Below are 16711 nucleotides of genomic sequence, written 5' to 3'. Positions count from 1 at the left end.
AACAAAAAGAGGAATTTGCAGTTGATTTATGCAGGCAGTAAAGTACGAGGATGAAGTTTACTTTCATTGAGAAACTACCCACAGTTCTGCTTCTTTTGATAGAGGTTTTGACCCGCGTACCTCCAGAGGCTGCTGTCTTCTTTCGGATACGAGAAGATACCACTCACTTTCTGTGGGAATCTTTCATCCATGTGGACTCCGGTGATCCTACAGCTCTGATCCCTAAGAGGGTTTCTGGTCTTTGCTCAGTCCCAGAAGCTGCTTCATGTCCCGGCAGGTGACTCAGGGATGCAGATGGAGCCAGCATAAGGTTTAGAAACGATCCAGTCCTGTACACGGAAAACAAGACAAGAACACCAAACTGGGATCAGTGGAGCTGCACTTTAATGAATGAATAAATAAATAAATAAAATGGTGATGGAAGGTTACACTCCGTGGAACATGGTTTATTGCAGCTACAAACCGCTGAACACTAAAGAGTTCATAAATCTGTCTAAATGCTTCCTCTTGCTGCTTCATAGTCGAGGAGCTGGAGAACAATTTTGAACTGATACTTGATTTCTGCTAGCCTAGCCGCGCTAGACAACCCAGGGCAACGAATTTAATTCTCTGCCAAGGTCGACAAAAACGACAACAGTCGTTGAGCTCCATTAGCACCGACTCTGAATAATCTTTCTGTTAACATGTCTGTAATATACTTGAGCTTCACCCATTGACTGTATAAATAAGGCTTCACCGAACTACCGCATCCTCTGATTTCCGGCACTCTAGGAGCCTATTCGTTGCACTGATTGGTTGTATACCTACCCAATTGCTGCAGAGTGATTTGAAAGACAACCTTTTAGCCCGCCTCCCTCCCTGTCGAGAGTTCCTAGACCCTTGTGTCTTAAGAGCTGGGTCTAGCGCGGCTAGGCTAGATTTCTGCAGCAACTTTCTGCAAAGCTGCCCCTAGTACTGGAGTTGCATTTCCCTCTGCCAGTCAGTGATCACAATAAGATGCTCCTCTTAAGTGTCTCATTAAAAATGTAAGCATTAATGGCACCTAAATTTAATAAAGGACTAAATGCATCACTCATAAATTGACTAAATTGTTTCTTTTGGTGACTATGAACAAGACAGAATCAATATCAGATGCCAAGTCCTGAAATATAACCATTGTGCTGCCTTACTTACGTTTGTTTTTTAGTGAAACTTACACTTAAAGTGGAGGAAAATGATCAAAAATACAAATGACACACAGTAAATGGAATATTTTTAGAGTGCTGCATCACACGGTTGCAGGATTAATTCCACTGTGGCGTCGTCTCAGAGCAGCATGACCTCATTACTAGTTCAGTAAAATGAGTTCAGGTTACCGAGACCTTTCATCCTCTTCATAAACACGCTTTCAGTAGTATTTCTGACGTGCAGGCAACGACAGAAACCCAGTGAACCCGCTGATCCCTGCGGGCGTTATCTTCTCCAGCGGTTTGAGTTTAGTGAGCGGGGATCACAGTGTGTGTCTTGCTGTGTTTGTGGACAGCAGATGTATAATGATGAGTAAACAGGGCTCTCGCCTTTTGCCGACAGCTGTTGGGTCAGATGCCAAGTGATGGGCAGCGTGTCAGGAAGGAGCTGTTTGCACTGTCGCTGCTGGCGTTACTCCGATAACAAATGAATTATCTTCGCAACCTGAGCGCCTGTGCTTTCTTCTGCAGCCTCACGTGCATGAGCTAATGCTGCTTTCCTTATGGCCTTGTGTCTGTGCATGCTTCACTGTTTGTTTCTGATGATTAGTCCCAAAGAGACCCTCTAATTTAGTGCAGCCTCTAGCCAGAAACACAATACACTCCAGTAGAATTTCACCTTTATTTAGAAAAATGCAACATCTGCCGTTACTCTTATGATCATGACGCTACAACACAGGCACAGAGGAACACATCTCAAGGTTACACCGGTATTCACAGCAGCTGATGCAAGCAGGAAAAAGAATAATAGTTGTGAGAAAACTGTGGCTGAGACTTAGCAGCTTACACAGGAACAGCTTTTAGGACTCAGAGGAGCTCAGCTGGACAAACTCATCCTGTTTCCACCACGTTTAAGGTGGCAAACACTGACCACAGTCAATCCACAGGCCGTGAATACGGGATAATCTGCCTTAACTGGATATTTTTATACAACAAGAGTGACACAAACAGGCACTTGGATTAAGGTATCATCCCCTTTCCTTGTTTCTGTTCCTTGGCAAGGCGACACGAGTCCTGGAACAGAGAAATGAACACGTAGTAACTTCACACACTGAAGGTTCTGCACAATACATTTTAGTCTACAGGCTGGATGGCTCTCTATCAGCGCCTTTTATCTGTAGTCTCATATTTAAAAAATACCAATCAGTCCTGTAAATCACACACTACATCTACAGGGAGTCAAGCATTGCGTCTGTAAACTATTTTGTCTGAAAAGTAGCAGAATATATTAACAGTCAGTCTTGTTTTGCCAAAATAAAATCCCAAAATATTCACTTTACGATCATATCTGACAATAAAATAATAAAAATATCAGGAAATTTGAAGCACTGCAAGGTTTATATTAATCAATTCATATTTTTTGCCAGAAAAATGTTGGAAAATAGCAAAACATGCTGATATAATTTCAATGTAAGTCTTGTTTTGTTACAAAAAAACACCAAAAAATATTCACTTCATGGTCGTACGTGACAAAGAAAAGCATCAGATCTGCAGTTCTGTGAAATTTCAGATAATTGATTGATCATTTTGTTTGCGAACTGGCAAAAAATGGTGAAAAATATCAGTTATAATTTCACAGTGAGTTGTGTATGTTAAAAAAAAAAAGCCAAAGTATTCACTTCACAGTCATGTGAGATAGATAAAAGCATCCCATCTGCAGCTATGTGAAATTTCTATTAACTGATTCAGAATTTTGTTTGCAAAATGGCAGAAAATAGTTAAAAATATGAGTTATAAAGTCACAGTAAGTCCTGATTTCTCCCCAAAAATTCACTTTATGGTCATATGTGACAAAGATAATAATAAAATCTGCAGACTCCTTTGTATTTCTATTAAATAATTCATCATTTTCCCAGAAAAAAAATGTTATGAAATAGCAAAACATGCTGATATAATTACACAGTAAGCTTTGTTTTTCTAAAAAATGTCAAAAATATTGACTTTATGGTCGTCTGTGACGAGAAACATCATATCTGCAGCTCTCTAAGATTTTGATTCATCACTTTATCTGCAAAACAGCAGAAAACAGTGAGAAGTTATAATTGTAATTTCACAGTAGGTCTTGTTTTGTCAAAAAAAATCACCATTTTATGGTCATGTGTGACAAGAAAAAGCATCAGCTCTGCAGCTTTGTGAGATTTCTATTAAATTATTTATCATTTTGTCTGCAAAATGGCAGGAAACAGTGAGAAATGTAGATTATAATTTCACAGGTCTTGTTTTAAAAAAAATCAGTTGATGGTCATATGTGATTAAAAAAAAAGCATCAAATCTGCAGCTCTGTGAAATTTCTACTAATTTATTGATAATTTTATCTGCAAATTGTAAGAAAAAAGTAAAATAATTGTAATGATATTTCATAGGCCAATGCATTAATCAGCTGAGCATCACGTTTGACAAAAACAGCAAGAAAACTTTGCATCTGAAGAGTCAGAACTGACAAACATTTGACTTTTTTGCTGAAAATGACTAAAGCAGTTGTAGTTACTGACTAATCAGCTCACCCCTGCAGCTCCATTCAGGCAGGTGATGCTGTAACAGACCATAAACGGAAACAATGATCAGATGCTCAGACAGGTAGCAGAAAGTCCACGTTACGCAGCAGAGGAGTTCTGTGTGGAAGGGGGTTTCTTGGTGTCAGAGGTCAGGGTCGGTTTATCTGCAGTGACTCTCATATCAGACGTCTCTGATATGAGCAGCTCTGCGGCTCCATCCTGGCAGGAAGGCAGAGCAGCAGCAGGATCTCCATGGCTGGAGCTGGACTTGTGGGAGGAGCTGGGGGTGTTGGTGGGGCTGAGCTGGACGGCCGTCGTGTCCTGCAGGGTGTGTTCGCTCGTCTCCATCTCGAAAGCCGCCGTCCCCATCCTCATCAGCCCCCACTTCTCGCCTCCTTTGGCCCGGCTGGCCATGTGGGCCGGAGGCCTCCTGCTGACCACGCAGCAGGCCGAGAAGAAAGCCAGCGCTAGCAGCAGGAGCAGAGGCCCGATGATGATGGGGGGGTTGGCAGTGGGGATGAAGGTGCTGAAGGCGAAAGCTCCCACCAGGGTGATGTTGATGCCGGCCAGCATGATGCAGAGTCCACAGGCGCAGCAGAGGGCCGGGGAGGGAAGGTTCTGGTGCCGCAGGGCCCGCTGCTCCTGGAGCTTGTTAGGAGCAGAAGTTCTGGAGGGCTTTTCTGGTAGAACCATGTCTGATGGAGAACTCAGGGAGACTGAAGACAGAGATGATGAAGAGGGAGCTGGAGAGGGAGAGCAAACCTGACACTTTAGAAGCTGCACTGTTTTTGTTTAACTCTTTCAATGTTTCTGACATTGAAATCTGGAAACATTTCTTTGTTTTCAAAGACCTTAAGAACAATTTTCTTTAGTCTACGCTAGATTTATTTTACAGTTTCCATGTTTTGCTAAATTACAGATAATATCTACTGAAGTCACAGTAAAAAGCATTACTATACATGTTGGATGTTGTGAACTATTGTTTTACTGATTTTTCCTGTTTTGTTAAAAATAACTACTAAAATTGTAGGAAAGAACTATAAATGTAAAAAAAAATATATGCAACGTCCACATCAAAAATCTGTATTTTAACTAATAGGGATTTTAACCCTAACCCTCTTGTTTATTTCTTTTAATTGGGAAAAAGGATTTAAGTATTTTACATCAAGTCTGTATTTTTACAAATATTTATAACAAAAATTTAAATCATCTTTTTAAAAATATGTGATCATATAATTACATTTTTATTGTATTTAAGTCAGGTAAAAAAAAACATTTTTTTCCAAATATTTACTGTTGGCTTAACTGCTTTTGAGTGTTACAGTATTCATCCATTTTTCCTGCACTCCTAATGACAAAATTTCAATTTTATTTTACAGATTTTCTCCTAATTCAACAAGTCAGCTAAAACATTTTGCATCCTAGCACTGATAAAGTGCTTTAAAATTAGGATTGAACAGTTAAGACAACAACACCTAAGTAACTCTAAGTCCTCAGTGTCACATTATAATCACTGCTGGCAAACGTAGAGAAAAAAACAACTCTGCCTCAACACTGTTAGGTTTGGTTTGGAGTTTATTCTACCTTAGATTAGATCTGTAATCCTGCTTGGAGACTTGCAGTGTTTCGTCCGTCCATCGTGTTGCTCGGGAGCCTCTGAGTTGTCCGGTCTGCTCCTCCAGCAGGTGAACAGCAGAGTGAACCGCTGCTGCTGAACATCGACCGCTGGTTGCGCTGCAGAGCTCCATTCAAACAAACCGTCCAATCACAGCAGAGCTGTGAAGTAACTGAGCTGAAGTCACACTGAGGATGCTATTAGATTATCAGAGAGAACACAAAGACACAGGGCAGGTGACCTTGGATCTCCCTGATTCCTAATTCTTTATGCTAAAACTTTGTAGTTTGGGCGTTTTTAAGACGATATAAAAGATTCTATCTTCACACGCTTCTCTGCTTTCACAGAAAGTCTAAACAAGGATACAGCAGCTGTCAGAAAGATGCTGTTGCGCAACGACTGAGAAAAAGCAAATTTACTCTGAATTGGAGTAAAAGACATGAAACAAACTGTCCCAAGAGAAGATATTAAAGATCTTTTTTTATTGAGAACACAGCATGCCAGTGGAAATATGCCCCCCCCCCCAACACACACACACACAGGAGAGCTTTGTGCATAGGACCCCATAAGAGCTTTGACAAATTTCAGTGGGACTCCATAATTGCACACCGATTACTGTATCTCATTTGATGCCATTACAAGTAGATGGGGTGAAACAAACACGTTCTTTTATGATTCATAATGGGAGTGGGAGGGCTTTTACATTGCAAGTGCTTGTTTCCTAATGTGTGTGTTCGCTCCAAGCAAACCTCTGCCGATTCCTGCCAGCCTATGAAGGCCCTTAGTTGCTATAGGGATGGGGTGTCCATGGCAACAGTGTGAAACGAGGGGACGTACCGTTAAGGCGGGCAGCACATAAAGTTAACGGGGTAAAAAGGGGGAAACAGAACTGACTTCAGAGACCCCATTCAAACACAGACTGGGCCCTCAATGGAAAAAAAAAAAAATGAAAAAAAAAAGTAAAAATGTTTCCATCAAAAAAGTAAATATCAGAACATTGATGGCTTGGAGAGTCCATCATTCTTCCCATTGGCACATTCACGGAACCAAAAAAGACAAAAACCGAACCATATACAAATACTGTTATAAAAATAAATCCCTCTAATCGCTGCAGAGAATCCTTTTTCTCACTATCGAGTGTAACAAATATTCATAAATCCCTTTCAGTCTCATTAACTACATACAACAAACGCAATTCTCACATTTTAAATCATTCAGTCCCAAAACCTTCCGAGATACCAAATCACAAAGACAACAAGAAGCTAACCGGGTATTTGTGGAAGTTACAACCTCTGAAATGATCAATACTGCTCTAGATAAACTAAACTAACTATTGTTGAGTAACACTCGTCAGGTTCTCCGGAAAATAGTCTCTCGTTGAGGTAAACTGAATGAGAGACTTATTTTAAAGTACATAAGTGCACAAGGTAGCTCGTGTTGAAGTGAAAGCGAGAAATAAGAAGAACTTCCAGATGCATTCTCACTCCACAACTTTCTAAAGGTTCCACCTACGCTCTCAGGTAGTTAGACGAGAATGACTGAACAGGAAAAAGCCCATTTCCAGGGACAGTCTCCTCTAATCTTCATCCACACACATCAAGTCACATACACAGACACGCCTGAGCAAAGGAAAAAAATAAAAAATAAATAAAAATACTCATCCCTTTCCACAGAGACTTAAGAGCTATTAAATAAAAATCCCAATTCACAGCTGGACAATAAGAAAAATATAAAATCTACTAAGATTAGATGATATTGCATTAAGACAGCAGAAGCTGCCTGAACCTCTAAAGTGCTGTTCTGATGATATGTACCGCACTATAAACTGCTTGCATTAAGAGTCATTTCTGTTGTTTTGGGGGCTTCATATTCCATAAATAAATCTGTGAGAACTACATGTGAATTTCTAAATTCTTAGCTTAAAATGTCGCCACTTTTCACTTATTTCAATTAAGAGGCAGCAGGATAAACTGCCCCTCTGGTGCTGAAGCTCTGTCTCGTCGATAAGATAAAATTACTGGCCGTGGAGAAGAGCTTCAACACCAGAAACAGTTCCTGATTCCTGTGAAACCAAAAACACACACACGAGGAGCAGGCAGAGGTTCAAATCAGTCGGGAAAACACGTTTCTTCAGGCCGCGAGGTCGTCTGAAGCCGGCGTGAAGTCCCTGGTGCGCAGAGCGTTGGACTGAGCTCTTCTCCGAGCCAGCCGGGAGTTGGAGGGAGGAGAAAGCCTCATGGAGCAGACGATGGCTCCCACGTCCTCCTGCTGCTCGTCGTGCTGCGATAGCTGCCGGTTGAAGGCGATGGCTTCTGCTGCAAACTGGGTCAAGTCTTTGGTGCTGCTGTTTCTACAAGAACAAAGGAGGCAGAAGATCTCACACATATTTCCACATTTCAGTGGTTATTTATCTCAATCCTGCCTGTTTTCACTGAAGCACTGGCCTAAACAACACGATAAAACACCCTTTACAGTGAGCTTCAGCTCAAAATGAGGTTTTTAAATCACTTGTCTTGACTTCTGTCTTGTAAACCACCAGTTCAAAGCCCAAATAACTGAGCTAAACTATCACAAAAACAAATAAAAGCAGCATATATTCTAAATTCCCACATTATAGAAGCTGAAACTTTAATATTTTTTGCTAAGAAAAACTACTCATATTAAAACAGCTGCTGATAAATAAAGGTCTAGCTCTACTCTCCCATTCCAAAAATGCAAATAATATATTTTCATTCAGTCTATTTCTTTAATTTTACTTCTTTTTTTTCTTAAAAAAACCCCCTCTGAAATACTTGTGCAATGTTTTTGTAGCTATAACACAAACCTCTGTAGAACATGAGGAGTTGGAAGACCTCTCTCTGGTGCATTCTGTACAAAAACAAACACGAATAGGAATAATTTAGTCACAGCTTTCGATATGTTTTTGAAGCATTAGTCAAAGCAGCAGATTGTACAGTAGTAGGGCTGCTACAGTGCATCCAGAAAGTATTCACAGCGTTTCACTTTTTCCACATTTTGTTATGTTACAGCCTTATTCCAAATCGGATTCAATTATTTTTTTCCCTTAAAATTCTACACATAACACCCCATAATGACAAAATGAAAAAAGTTTTTTTGAGAGTCTTGCAAATTTATTAAAAATAAAAAACAAAGAAATTACATGTACATAAGTATTCACAGCCTTTGCCATGAAGCTCTAAATTGAGCTCATGTGCATCCTGTTTCCACTGATCATCCTTGAGACGCTTCTACTGCTTAATTGGAGTCCACCTGTGGCAAATTCAGTTGATTGGACATGATTTGGAAAGGCACACACCTGTCTATATAAGGTTCCACAGTTGGCAGTGCATGTCAGAGCATAAACCAAGCATGAAGTCAAAGGAATTGTCTGTAGACCTCCGAAACAGGATTGTGACGAGGCACAAGTCTGGGGAAGGGTACAGAAAAATTTCTGCTGCTTTGAAGGTCCCAATGAGCACGGTGGCCTCCATCATCCGTAAATGGAAGACATTTGGAACCACCAGGACTCTTCCTAGAGCCGGCCGGCCATCTAAACTGAGCAATCGGGGGAGAAGGGCCTTAGTCAGAGAGGTGACTAAGAACCCCATGGTCACTTTGTCAGAGCTCCAGCGTTCCTCTGTGGAGAGAGGAGAACCTTCCAGAAGGACAACCATCTCTGCAGCAATCCACAAATCAGGCCTGTTTGGTAGAGTGGCCAGACGGAAGCCACTTCTTAGTAAAAGGCACATGGCAGCCCGCCTGGAGTTTGCCAAAAGGCACCTGAAGGACTCTCAGACCATCAGCAAAAAAATTCTCTGGTCTGATGAGACAAAGATTGAACTCTTTGGTGTGAATGCTAGGCGTTTTGTTTGGAGGAAACCAGGCACTGCTCATCACCAGGCCAATACCATCCCTACAGTGAAGCATGGTGGCGGTAGCATCATGCTGTGGGGATGTTTTTCAGCAGCAGGAACTGGGAAACTAGTCAAGATAGAGGGGAAGATGAATGCAGCAATGTACAGAGACATCCTGGATGAAAACCTGCTCCAGAGCGCTCTTGACCTCAAACTGGGGCGGCGGTTCATCTTTCAGCAGGACAACGACCCTAAGCACACAGCCAAGATAGCAAAGAAGTGGCTTCAGGACAACTCTGTGAATGTCCTTGAGTGGCCCAGCCAGAGCCCGGACTTGAATCCAATTGAGCATCTCTGGAGAGATCTGAAAATGGCTGTGCACCGGCGCTCCCCATCCAACTTGATGGAGCTTGAGAGGTGTTGCAAAGAGGAATGGGCAAAACTGCCCAAAGATAGGTGTGCCAAGCTTGTGGCATCATATTCAAAAAGACTTGAGGCTGTAATTGCTGCCAAAGGTGCATCAACAAAGTATTAAGCAAAGGCTGTGAATACTTATGTACATGTGGTCTCTTAGTTTTTTATTTTTAATAAATTTTCAAGAATCTCAAAAAAACTTTTTTCATGTTGTCATTATGGGGTGTTGTGTGTAGAATTTTAAGGGAAAAAATGAATTGAATCCGATTTGGTATAAGACTGTAACATAACAAAATGTGGAAAAGGTAACGCGCTGTGAATACTTTCCGGATGCACTGTATATTAGTGCACAGATCTAATGATACCCACCCCCTGCACCCAGGGATGCTTGAGGACCTGAGCAGCACTGAGGCGCAGAGTGGAGTCTCGAACCAACAGCTTGGATATGAGATCCTTGGCTCCCTCTGTGATGTGTGCCCAGTCCTTGTCTGGAAACTCGTACTTGCCCTGCTGGATGCTCTCAAACAGATGACTCTGAGGGGAGACGATCAGACATCGAGCATTCTGTTAAACCGTTCAGCTCTCTGTGTCTTTGTCATGTAACCGTAGTGATGCAGAGGGGCAGAGTGGAGCAAACTTTATTATCCCTGAGGGGAAATTTGTCTGGGGCAGTTTGTTGCCGCACGCACGCACGCACGCACGCACGCACGCACGCACGCACGCACGCACGCACGCACGCACGCACGCACGCACGCACGCACGCACGCACGCACACACGCACACACGCACACACGCACACACGCACACACACACACACACACACACACACACACACACACACTACTGTTCAAAAGTTTGGGGTCACTTAGAAATATCTTTTTTTTTTTTTAATAAAGCAGTTTTTTTTCAATGTAGATACAAATAAATGAATGATAAATCCAATGTAGACATTGATAATGTGGTAAATGGCTATTCTAGCTGGAAACGGCTGCTTTTTAATGGAATATCTCCATAGAGGTACAGAGGAACATTTCCAGCAACCATCACTCCTGTGTTCTAATGCTACATTGAGTTAGCTAAGGGTGTTGAAAGGCTCATTGACGTACAATTATGTTAGCACATGGATAAAAGTGTGAGTTTTCATGGAAAACATGAAACTGTCTGGGTGACCCCAAACTTTTGAACAGTAGTGTAGACATAGAAGAATTATACAAAAATATACGAGGATAGATTTAACTTAATATTTTAACTACATAAAAACCTAAAAAACACACAAAAGATACACCAAAAAGCACAATCTATTATCTTTTCCAGAGCTTGTGGCCAGATATTGCTGGCGTTTAAACTTCAATTGAACAAGTATCATCCTACAAGTGATGAGTATCGGCGTAAAACAGATCCTACTATACTGACAACCCGGTGAAAATCTGAAAGCTAGGCAGCACTTTAACATTAAAACAGGGCTTTCCTTAATTTAGCAGTAATGAAAACACTTGTACAGGCTGAACTTTCAAGTGTTTTAGACAGTAGTGACAGTATTTATATGAAAGCTGCCACCATTACACTTTGCTACAGCTCTGTATGTTCTTGCATGTTCTATTTATAATTTGGTCTCTTGGCTTTAATTAAGCCCAGGAAGGGAGCAGCACTGGTTTATTTTTTTATTTATAAAGCAATTTTATGAAGCGATATTGGATAAACAACCTTCTTAGTAGCTGATATTTAGTAATCGACAGCCGTTATAATTTTTGCTGATCTAAATGGCTCCACAGGGAACCCAGGATTTGCTCTGAACTTGGAGGTTCCATTTTGCGCTGCAGTCAAGGAATAACCTTCAGAATAATCTACAGGGTTATGATCCTGTCTCCCTGAGAGAGGAGTGACGTTACTATCCCTGCGATGGTGTTAATGAGTCTTCAGCCTCTTGGTTGTTTCAATGTGCTTTACTTGTTTAGTAGCTTTGAAACGGTGTAACAGAAAAACTTGATGGTTAAAAATATAAAAACACATTAAAGTCTACAGGCTGTTGTAACGTTTCACACTGCAGTTCAGCAGTTTGATGGAGGCTGAAACAAACAACAGCTTTAAGCAGTCTGATCTGCCCCCGAGGTGACATCCTCTACGCAAACATTTGAATCACAGAGCCAGTAGGTCAGCGCCATCTAAAATGAAAGCTGCTGATGACTGCATGCTGACACATTTGGATTAGATAAGAACAAGCAAAAAAAACACATGTCGGCCTACTATGATTACTGCTGAGCAACTCCGGCTGTGTGCAGCAGGCAGGACAGTATTTACAGCTGATATAGTATCTTGTTAATACTGTAATTATATCGTATGCACACCACATGCTTGGCCTCAATCCACCTTGAGGTCTTGCATAACAACCTCTCCCTCTCTTCCTGCTTAATTTTTGATGCCTGATTTTACATCAAAGCTTTGGTTACAGTTTTTATGCATTTTTTCGGCGTGCAACTATAATTTACACTGCCAGTCTTCAACTAATTCTGCTATCATTAAGGTATGACTGCAATTAGGATTATTTTAATTACCCTCCTTTTTCTTTATCAAGTCAGAAAACAGCAAAAAAAAACATTAAAAGTTACCTGTACTATAAATTCAATCTAAAAATCTCCGATTTCGTCCGAAAAAAACCCCCAAAACTCACTGTTATTCAGTTTCCCTTCACAGAAGAAAATGAAAAGCAGAGAAAATTGAGTGAACGTTACAGCAAATGGATTTTCAAAGCTAACAATTTCTGTTTCTTTCAATGAACCATTTGCTATGGAGTGCCGACGTGAAAGAGCCGGATCTTAAGAACCACTCAAGAAAGCAGTAAAATTAATACCGAAAGCAAGAAATAAAAGAAGCTGTCACTCTGTTATTTCCAAGCAGTAAAGAATCTGAACCTCTGTGCTGCAAACACCGCAGACATGAATACTTAGGAGTCATTTCGATGAGACTGACACAAAGTGAACGTAGAGGGTGTTTGGGTGAGGCTACCTGGCACGTCCTGCAGGTTTCCCCTCGGTCCCAGCCACAGTCGGTGCCACAGTGACCCGTGAATGGAGGGCTGCCGCTCAGCAGGATGTAGAGGATGACCCCGAGGCTCCACAGGTCACAGCGCTTGTCGTAGAAGGAAGCCTCATCAGTGAACACTTCCACTACTTCTGGTGCCATGTATTCTGCCGAGCCACACTGAGAGAGGAAGGAGATCAAAAGCAGAGAAGTTTAGTCAGTTAGATTAGCAGGGTTTCTGCAGAAATCAGCCAGTCAAATCTAATGCTTTTTAATGCTATACTGTAAAAATTTTATCGTCATGACCGTGAACTCAACAAATTACACAGGTTTGTTTTTTGGAAAAGATGATTTTTATATAAAAACTGTTCTTACATTTCACTCTTTCTGAATTCTGAAAACCACCCCTGATCAGGCTGTAGTCATTCTCTGAATTCAACGTTTTCTAGCCATTTTTTGCTGGAATTTGCGTTTCCCCATTTCCCAGCTCTCCTCCAGCCTGTCGGCCACTTTCCAAACATGCAGTTCTTGTCAATTGTGCCAGATTGGCTGGAACGATTATCGCAGTGGTTCAGCATGTTTACGCAGATGCACATATCTGACAAATCACAGCCTATAACTATATATTATTATAGTCAAATATGTTCTTGAAAACTACAGAAAGAATTTTTAATACCACTGAGAATCAAATTCAATGACTTTTAATGCCATTTAAGGCCTTAATTTTTGCAAAATCAACTTAATGACTATTAATGCTTTTTAATGCCCTGCAGAAAACCTGATTAGTTTTGTGTGGAATGTTTCGCATCTGTACTCGGCTATGAATCTAGAATTTGATGCTTACGGGTGTAGTGAGCTCTGGAGTTGTTATGGGAGTGCAGGCACTGCTGAGCTTCACTCCACTTCCCAGATCAAAGTCACAGATTTTTACTGGCGAGACCTGAGTAGGAAGAAGAAGCAAATGCATATTATTTTACTCTGATAAAGTATGTTATTATTACATACCTGTAGAGAAAACATATGTCTTTCTGAAGCTTTAAGAGCCACTTACCCGATCAGTGTATTCACAGAGTATGTTCTCCAGCTTAAGGTCTCTGTGGGCAATGCCTGAAGAAATTTGCATTGTCACCATGACAAGTCAAAAAAAAGCAGACCCAACATTTTTTTTGGACTTTACATAAATATCTGTTTGGATGTTGCCTCACCTTTTGTGTGTAGGAAGTCAAGAGCTTGGGCAATGTCCCTGACTACCTTACTGGCCTCGAGTTCATCAAAGTGCTTTCTGTTCTGGATATGTGTAAGAATGGAGCCTGTGGGAAGAGATAAATAATCTCTAGCAGCATTTTTTGTGTACTTAGAATGAGTCACCTAAAAAGGCTGTGTGTGTGCATGCAGATGTTGTATCTGTCGAGTCATTCGTTCGTCCTTACCTCCACGCAGCTTTTCAAAAACCAAATAAAAGCAAGAGTTGTCCTCAAAGAACTGGATCAATTCCAAAACATTCCTGGATGAAAGATATTTTGAACTGATTAGATGCTTTTTCATTCTGTGCTGCTTTTAAGTTTGTTCAAAAAACATGTTCAGATTAAATGCGCTCACTTGTTTCCTTGGCACTGATAGAGAGTCTCCACCTCCCGAAAGACTCTGCTGCGACTATGCCCGGCACTCTTTTCTATGATCTTTGAAAGACAAACCACAGAAGCCATGTTTAATTGCAGAATCAGTACAAATCCATAAAGTTTTAATCCATCTATCGATCTATAAAAGTCAGGGCTGGCCCCAATAGCAATTTCTGGGCTCCGGATATTCGGCCCTGATTAATGACGAATATCTGAATCGGATCATAACGTCTGATTGGGGGGAGGGATCTGAATATTTGGATCGCAAAATAAATATTCGGATACCACCGTAATGACCAGCACTAGTAAATGCAGAAAATAAAGAGTGTTTTTTCATCATTCTCTTCATCCTTTATTACAACAACTGTAAGCAAAATGTTGCTGCATAAGAGTATGCATGTTCAGCCCTGTTTAAATCAAGTTTTAAAATGTTAAAACTACATTTATATGCTGACTCACCTTCACAGCAAACTCTTGTCCATTTTGCAGGCTTACACATCCTTGGACTTTAGCATAAGCCCCCTGACCGAGCACCTCATCTGTGAGTTTGTAGAGATCTGAGAAAAACATGAAACATTTTAGAGTGCAGTCAGACTAAAAACAACATCTGCCTGCTTTTGTAAATGCTGCATGTTTGTGTGTCACAATCATTTCAGCTTAATTACCATCAAAAGTGCCTGTGGAGCTGTCTGTCGCTCTGGTTCTTTTCTTCTTCTTTCTTTTACCTGCATCTGGGATGTTCACTGGCTGGCTTTTCTCGATCTCTGCAGCAGCACGGAAGAGTCGGTATGCAACCAAATTAGATTAAAACAGTACGCACCGCACATTTACACAGCGGTAGAGCTGAAATATGATATCTGTAGTACCTGTTGGGCCTTGGGAAAGGTGCTGCCTGTCCTCTGTGCTGATCCCATTCTCCTGAATTCCCCCACACTTTTGCCCTACTTGGCCCACAGCCAGGGAGTTCCCCTGTAACAGAGAGGAGGAGGCCTCATGGGAGGGAAAGCGCGAGACTAGCCACAGAGATCAGGTGCTTGTAGAAAGCAAAGAAAACACGAGAAACTACACAAGATTCTCTCATTTTTTTGTCAGATTGTCCACCACTGAAAAACAGAAGTCAGTCAACTTCTAAAAAAAATTACATAGAAAAAGCAGATTTCTATAAATAAAGTTACGATTAATAATAAACTTGTTCTGAGAAAAATGACCCTCTGTAATTACATGGTTGTACTGCTACTTTTACTACTTTAGTTATCATCTTCCCCTGTGGCATCCTGCCAAACCGGGAGCCTGATGAGAATACAGGAAACAAAGCGACAGGCCTTATCTAACCCTGGACATTACCAGAAGCATTTACACAACCAGCATGACTCATGGAGGGTGATGAAATTTCCATGTTTCAGTGTAAATAACCTTGACAGAAGGGTGGCTACTTTCTGGCAGCCTGATCTTATCTGATCTTCTTCAGGAAGTGGAAGGTTTTGAAGTCAGCAGTGAAAACAGAGCAGCTCGTACCTGGAGAGAGTGCTGGAAGACTTGCAGCTCCGTCATCACTCTGTGCCTCACCATGTCTGCCAACTGAGAGCACATCACAAATACAGGCAGTTAGTCAGCAACAGACTGCAGAGACATAAATAAACATAATAACAAGGCTCCTCAAAGCGGCGGTGAATGAAGGAATTTGAGCTATGGAGTCCATAAATCACCCAGAGCCGTTTCCATAAGAGGCTTCCTCTTTTTGTGACTCTCATTTTGTTTGGATGCGGGTAGCGAGTGACTGAATGTCCGTAGAAGGTTCAAGCACAGTACAGTTTGTTGTAATTTAGTCAGTGTTGGTGTTGGGTATGCGATAACTAGAAAAACATTAGAATTGTATTAAATACGTTAGCATTTAGCGATGATACCTAACGTTGTGTGTGTGTTACCAAATGCTAGCACACAGAGTAGCCACGGAGTTACTTAACATTAGTGAGTTTGTTGCAAAAAAATCCACCATTACCGAGATGAAATAAAATATAAGAGATTAGCAGAGCATTAGAAAAGGCTACAGTCAACGTTAACTGCTGCTTGTCCCAACCGACCTTATGTTATTGTCGTTAGCCTCAGCTAGCTACCTCGTTCTACCGGGATAACGTCCATTTGCTGGTTTGAATATAAAAACCCTGTCAAGTGGTGCTAAAATACGAAGAGAAAGGAAAAATAAATCCTCAAACCTGGACTTCAAACCAGCCAAATCCCTTCTGTCAAAGCCCCTGACGGCTGATGTAAGCTCCCATTGCTAGCCGTTACCAGCCAGACCATAGATATGAAGAGTAGATACGACACGCCCCCTCTGAGCGGTGTGCCTACGGAGACACTAAGCTAGTGGGGGCAAAGTTTCAGTGTTTTCCATTGATGTCAATGGCACGAAAACTAAAACAAGAAGAATTCCGGCTCACTGTGCTGCATACAATTGCACACTACGTCGGAC

At 41.3% G+C, this 16711-nt stretch overlaps 2 protein-coding genes across 2 annotated transcripts; both read right to left on the bottom strand.

The window, feature by feature from the left end:
• Positions 1-1834: 1834 nt before the first annotated feature.
• Positions 1835-5727, bottom strand: LOC127533695 (transmembrane protein 275-like). The gene is made up of 2 exons (XM_051947396.1): positions 5306-5727; positions 1835-4464 (listed from the first exon to the last, which is right to left on the bottom strand). The coding sequence occupies exon 2, from the start codon at positions 4412-4414 to the stop codon at positions 3821-3823; it is 594 nt and encodes a 197-aa protein (XP_051803356.1). The 5' UTR covers positions 4415-4464; positions 5306-5727; the 3' UTR covers positions 1835-3820.
• A 69-nt stretch (positions 5728-5796) lies between these two features.
• mknk1 (MAPK interacting serine/threonine kinase 1) lies at positions 5797-16577 on the bottom strand. Its single transcript, XM_022210123.2, has 14 exons — positions 16455-16577; positions 15757-15819; positions 15108-15210; positions 14907-15005; positions 14701-14798; positions 14222-14301; positions 14053-14126; positions 13828-13932; positions 13674-13729; positions 13467-13562; positions 12608-12802; positions 9974-10138; positions 8161-8204; positions 5797-7686 (listed from the first exon to the last, which is right to left on the bottom strand). Exons 2-14 carry the CDS (start codon positions 15808-15810, stop codon positions 7467-7469), a joined length of 1389 nt encoding a protein of 462 aa, XP_022065815.2. The 5' UTR covers positions 15811-15819; positions 16455-16577; the 3' UTR covers positions 5797-7466.
• Between the last annotated feature and the right edge of the window lie 134 nt (positions 16578-16711).

The sequence above is a fragment of the Acanthochromis polyacanthus genome, chromosome 4 (assembly GCF_021347895.1).
Source record: "Acanthochromis polyacanthus isolate Apoly-LR-REF ecotype Palm Island chromosome 4, KAUST_Apoly_ChrSc, whole genome shotgun sequence".
Taxonomy (NCBI): domain Eukaryota; kingdom Metazoa; phylum Chordata; class Actinopteri; family Pomacentridae; genus Acanthochromis; species Acanthochromis polyacanthus.
Note: the sequence above shows the minus strand (reverse complement) of the source record. Positions and strands in the feature narration are given on the sequence as shown.

Coding starts and splice junctions, on each gene's coding strand:
- LOC127533695 (XM_051947396.1), bottom strand. CDS start 4,414: ATGGTTCTACCAGAAAAGCCCTCCAGAACTTCTGCTCCTAACAAGCTC.
- mknk1 (XM_022210123.2), bottom strand. CDS start 15,810: ATGGTGAGGCACAGAGTGATGACGGAGCTGCAAGTCTTCCAGCACTCT. Junction 14,799..14,906: donor CTCCACAGGCACTTTTGATG/GTAATTAAGCTG, acceptor TGTTTTTCTCAG/ATCTCTACAAACTCACAGAT. Junction 13,730..13,827: donor TGACTTCCTACACACAAAAG/GTGAGGCAACAT, acceptor AAATTTCTTCAG/GCATTGCCCACAGAGACCTT.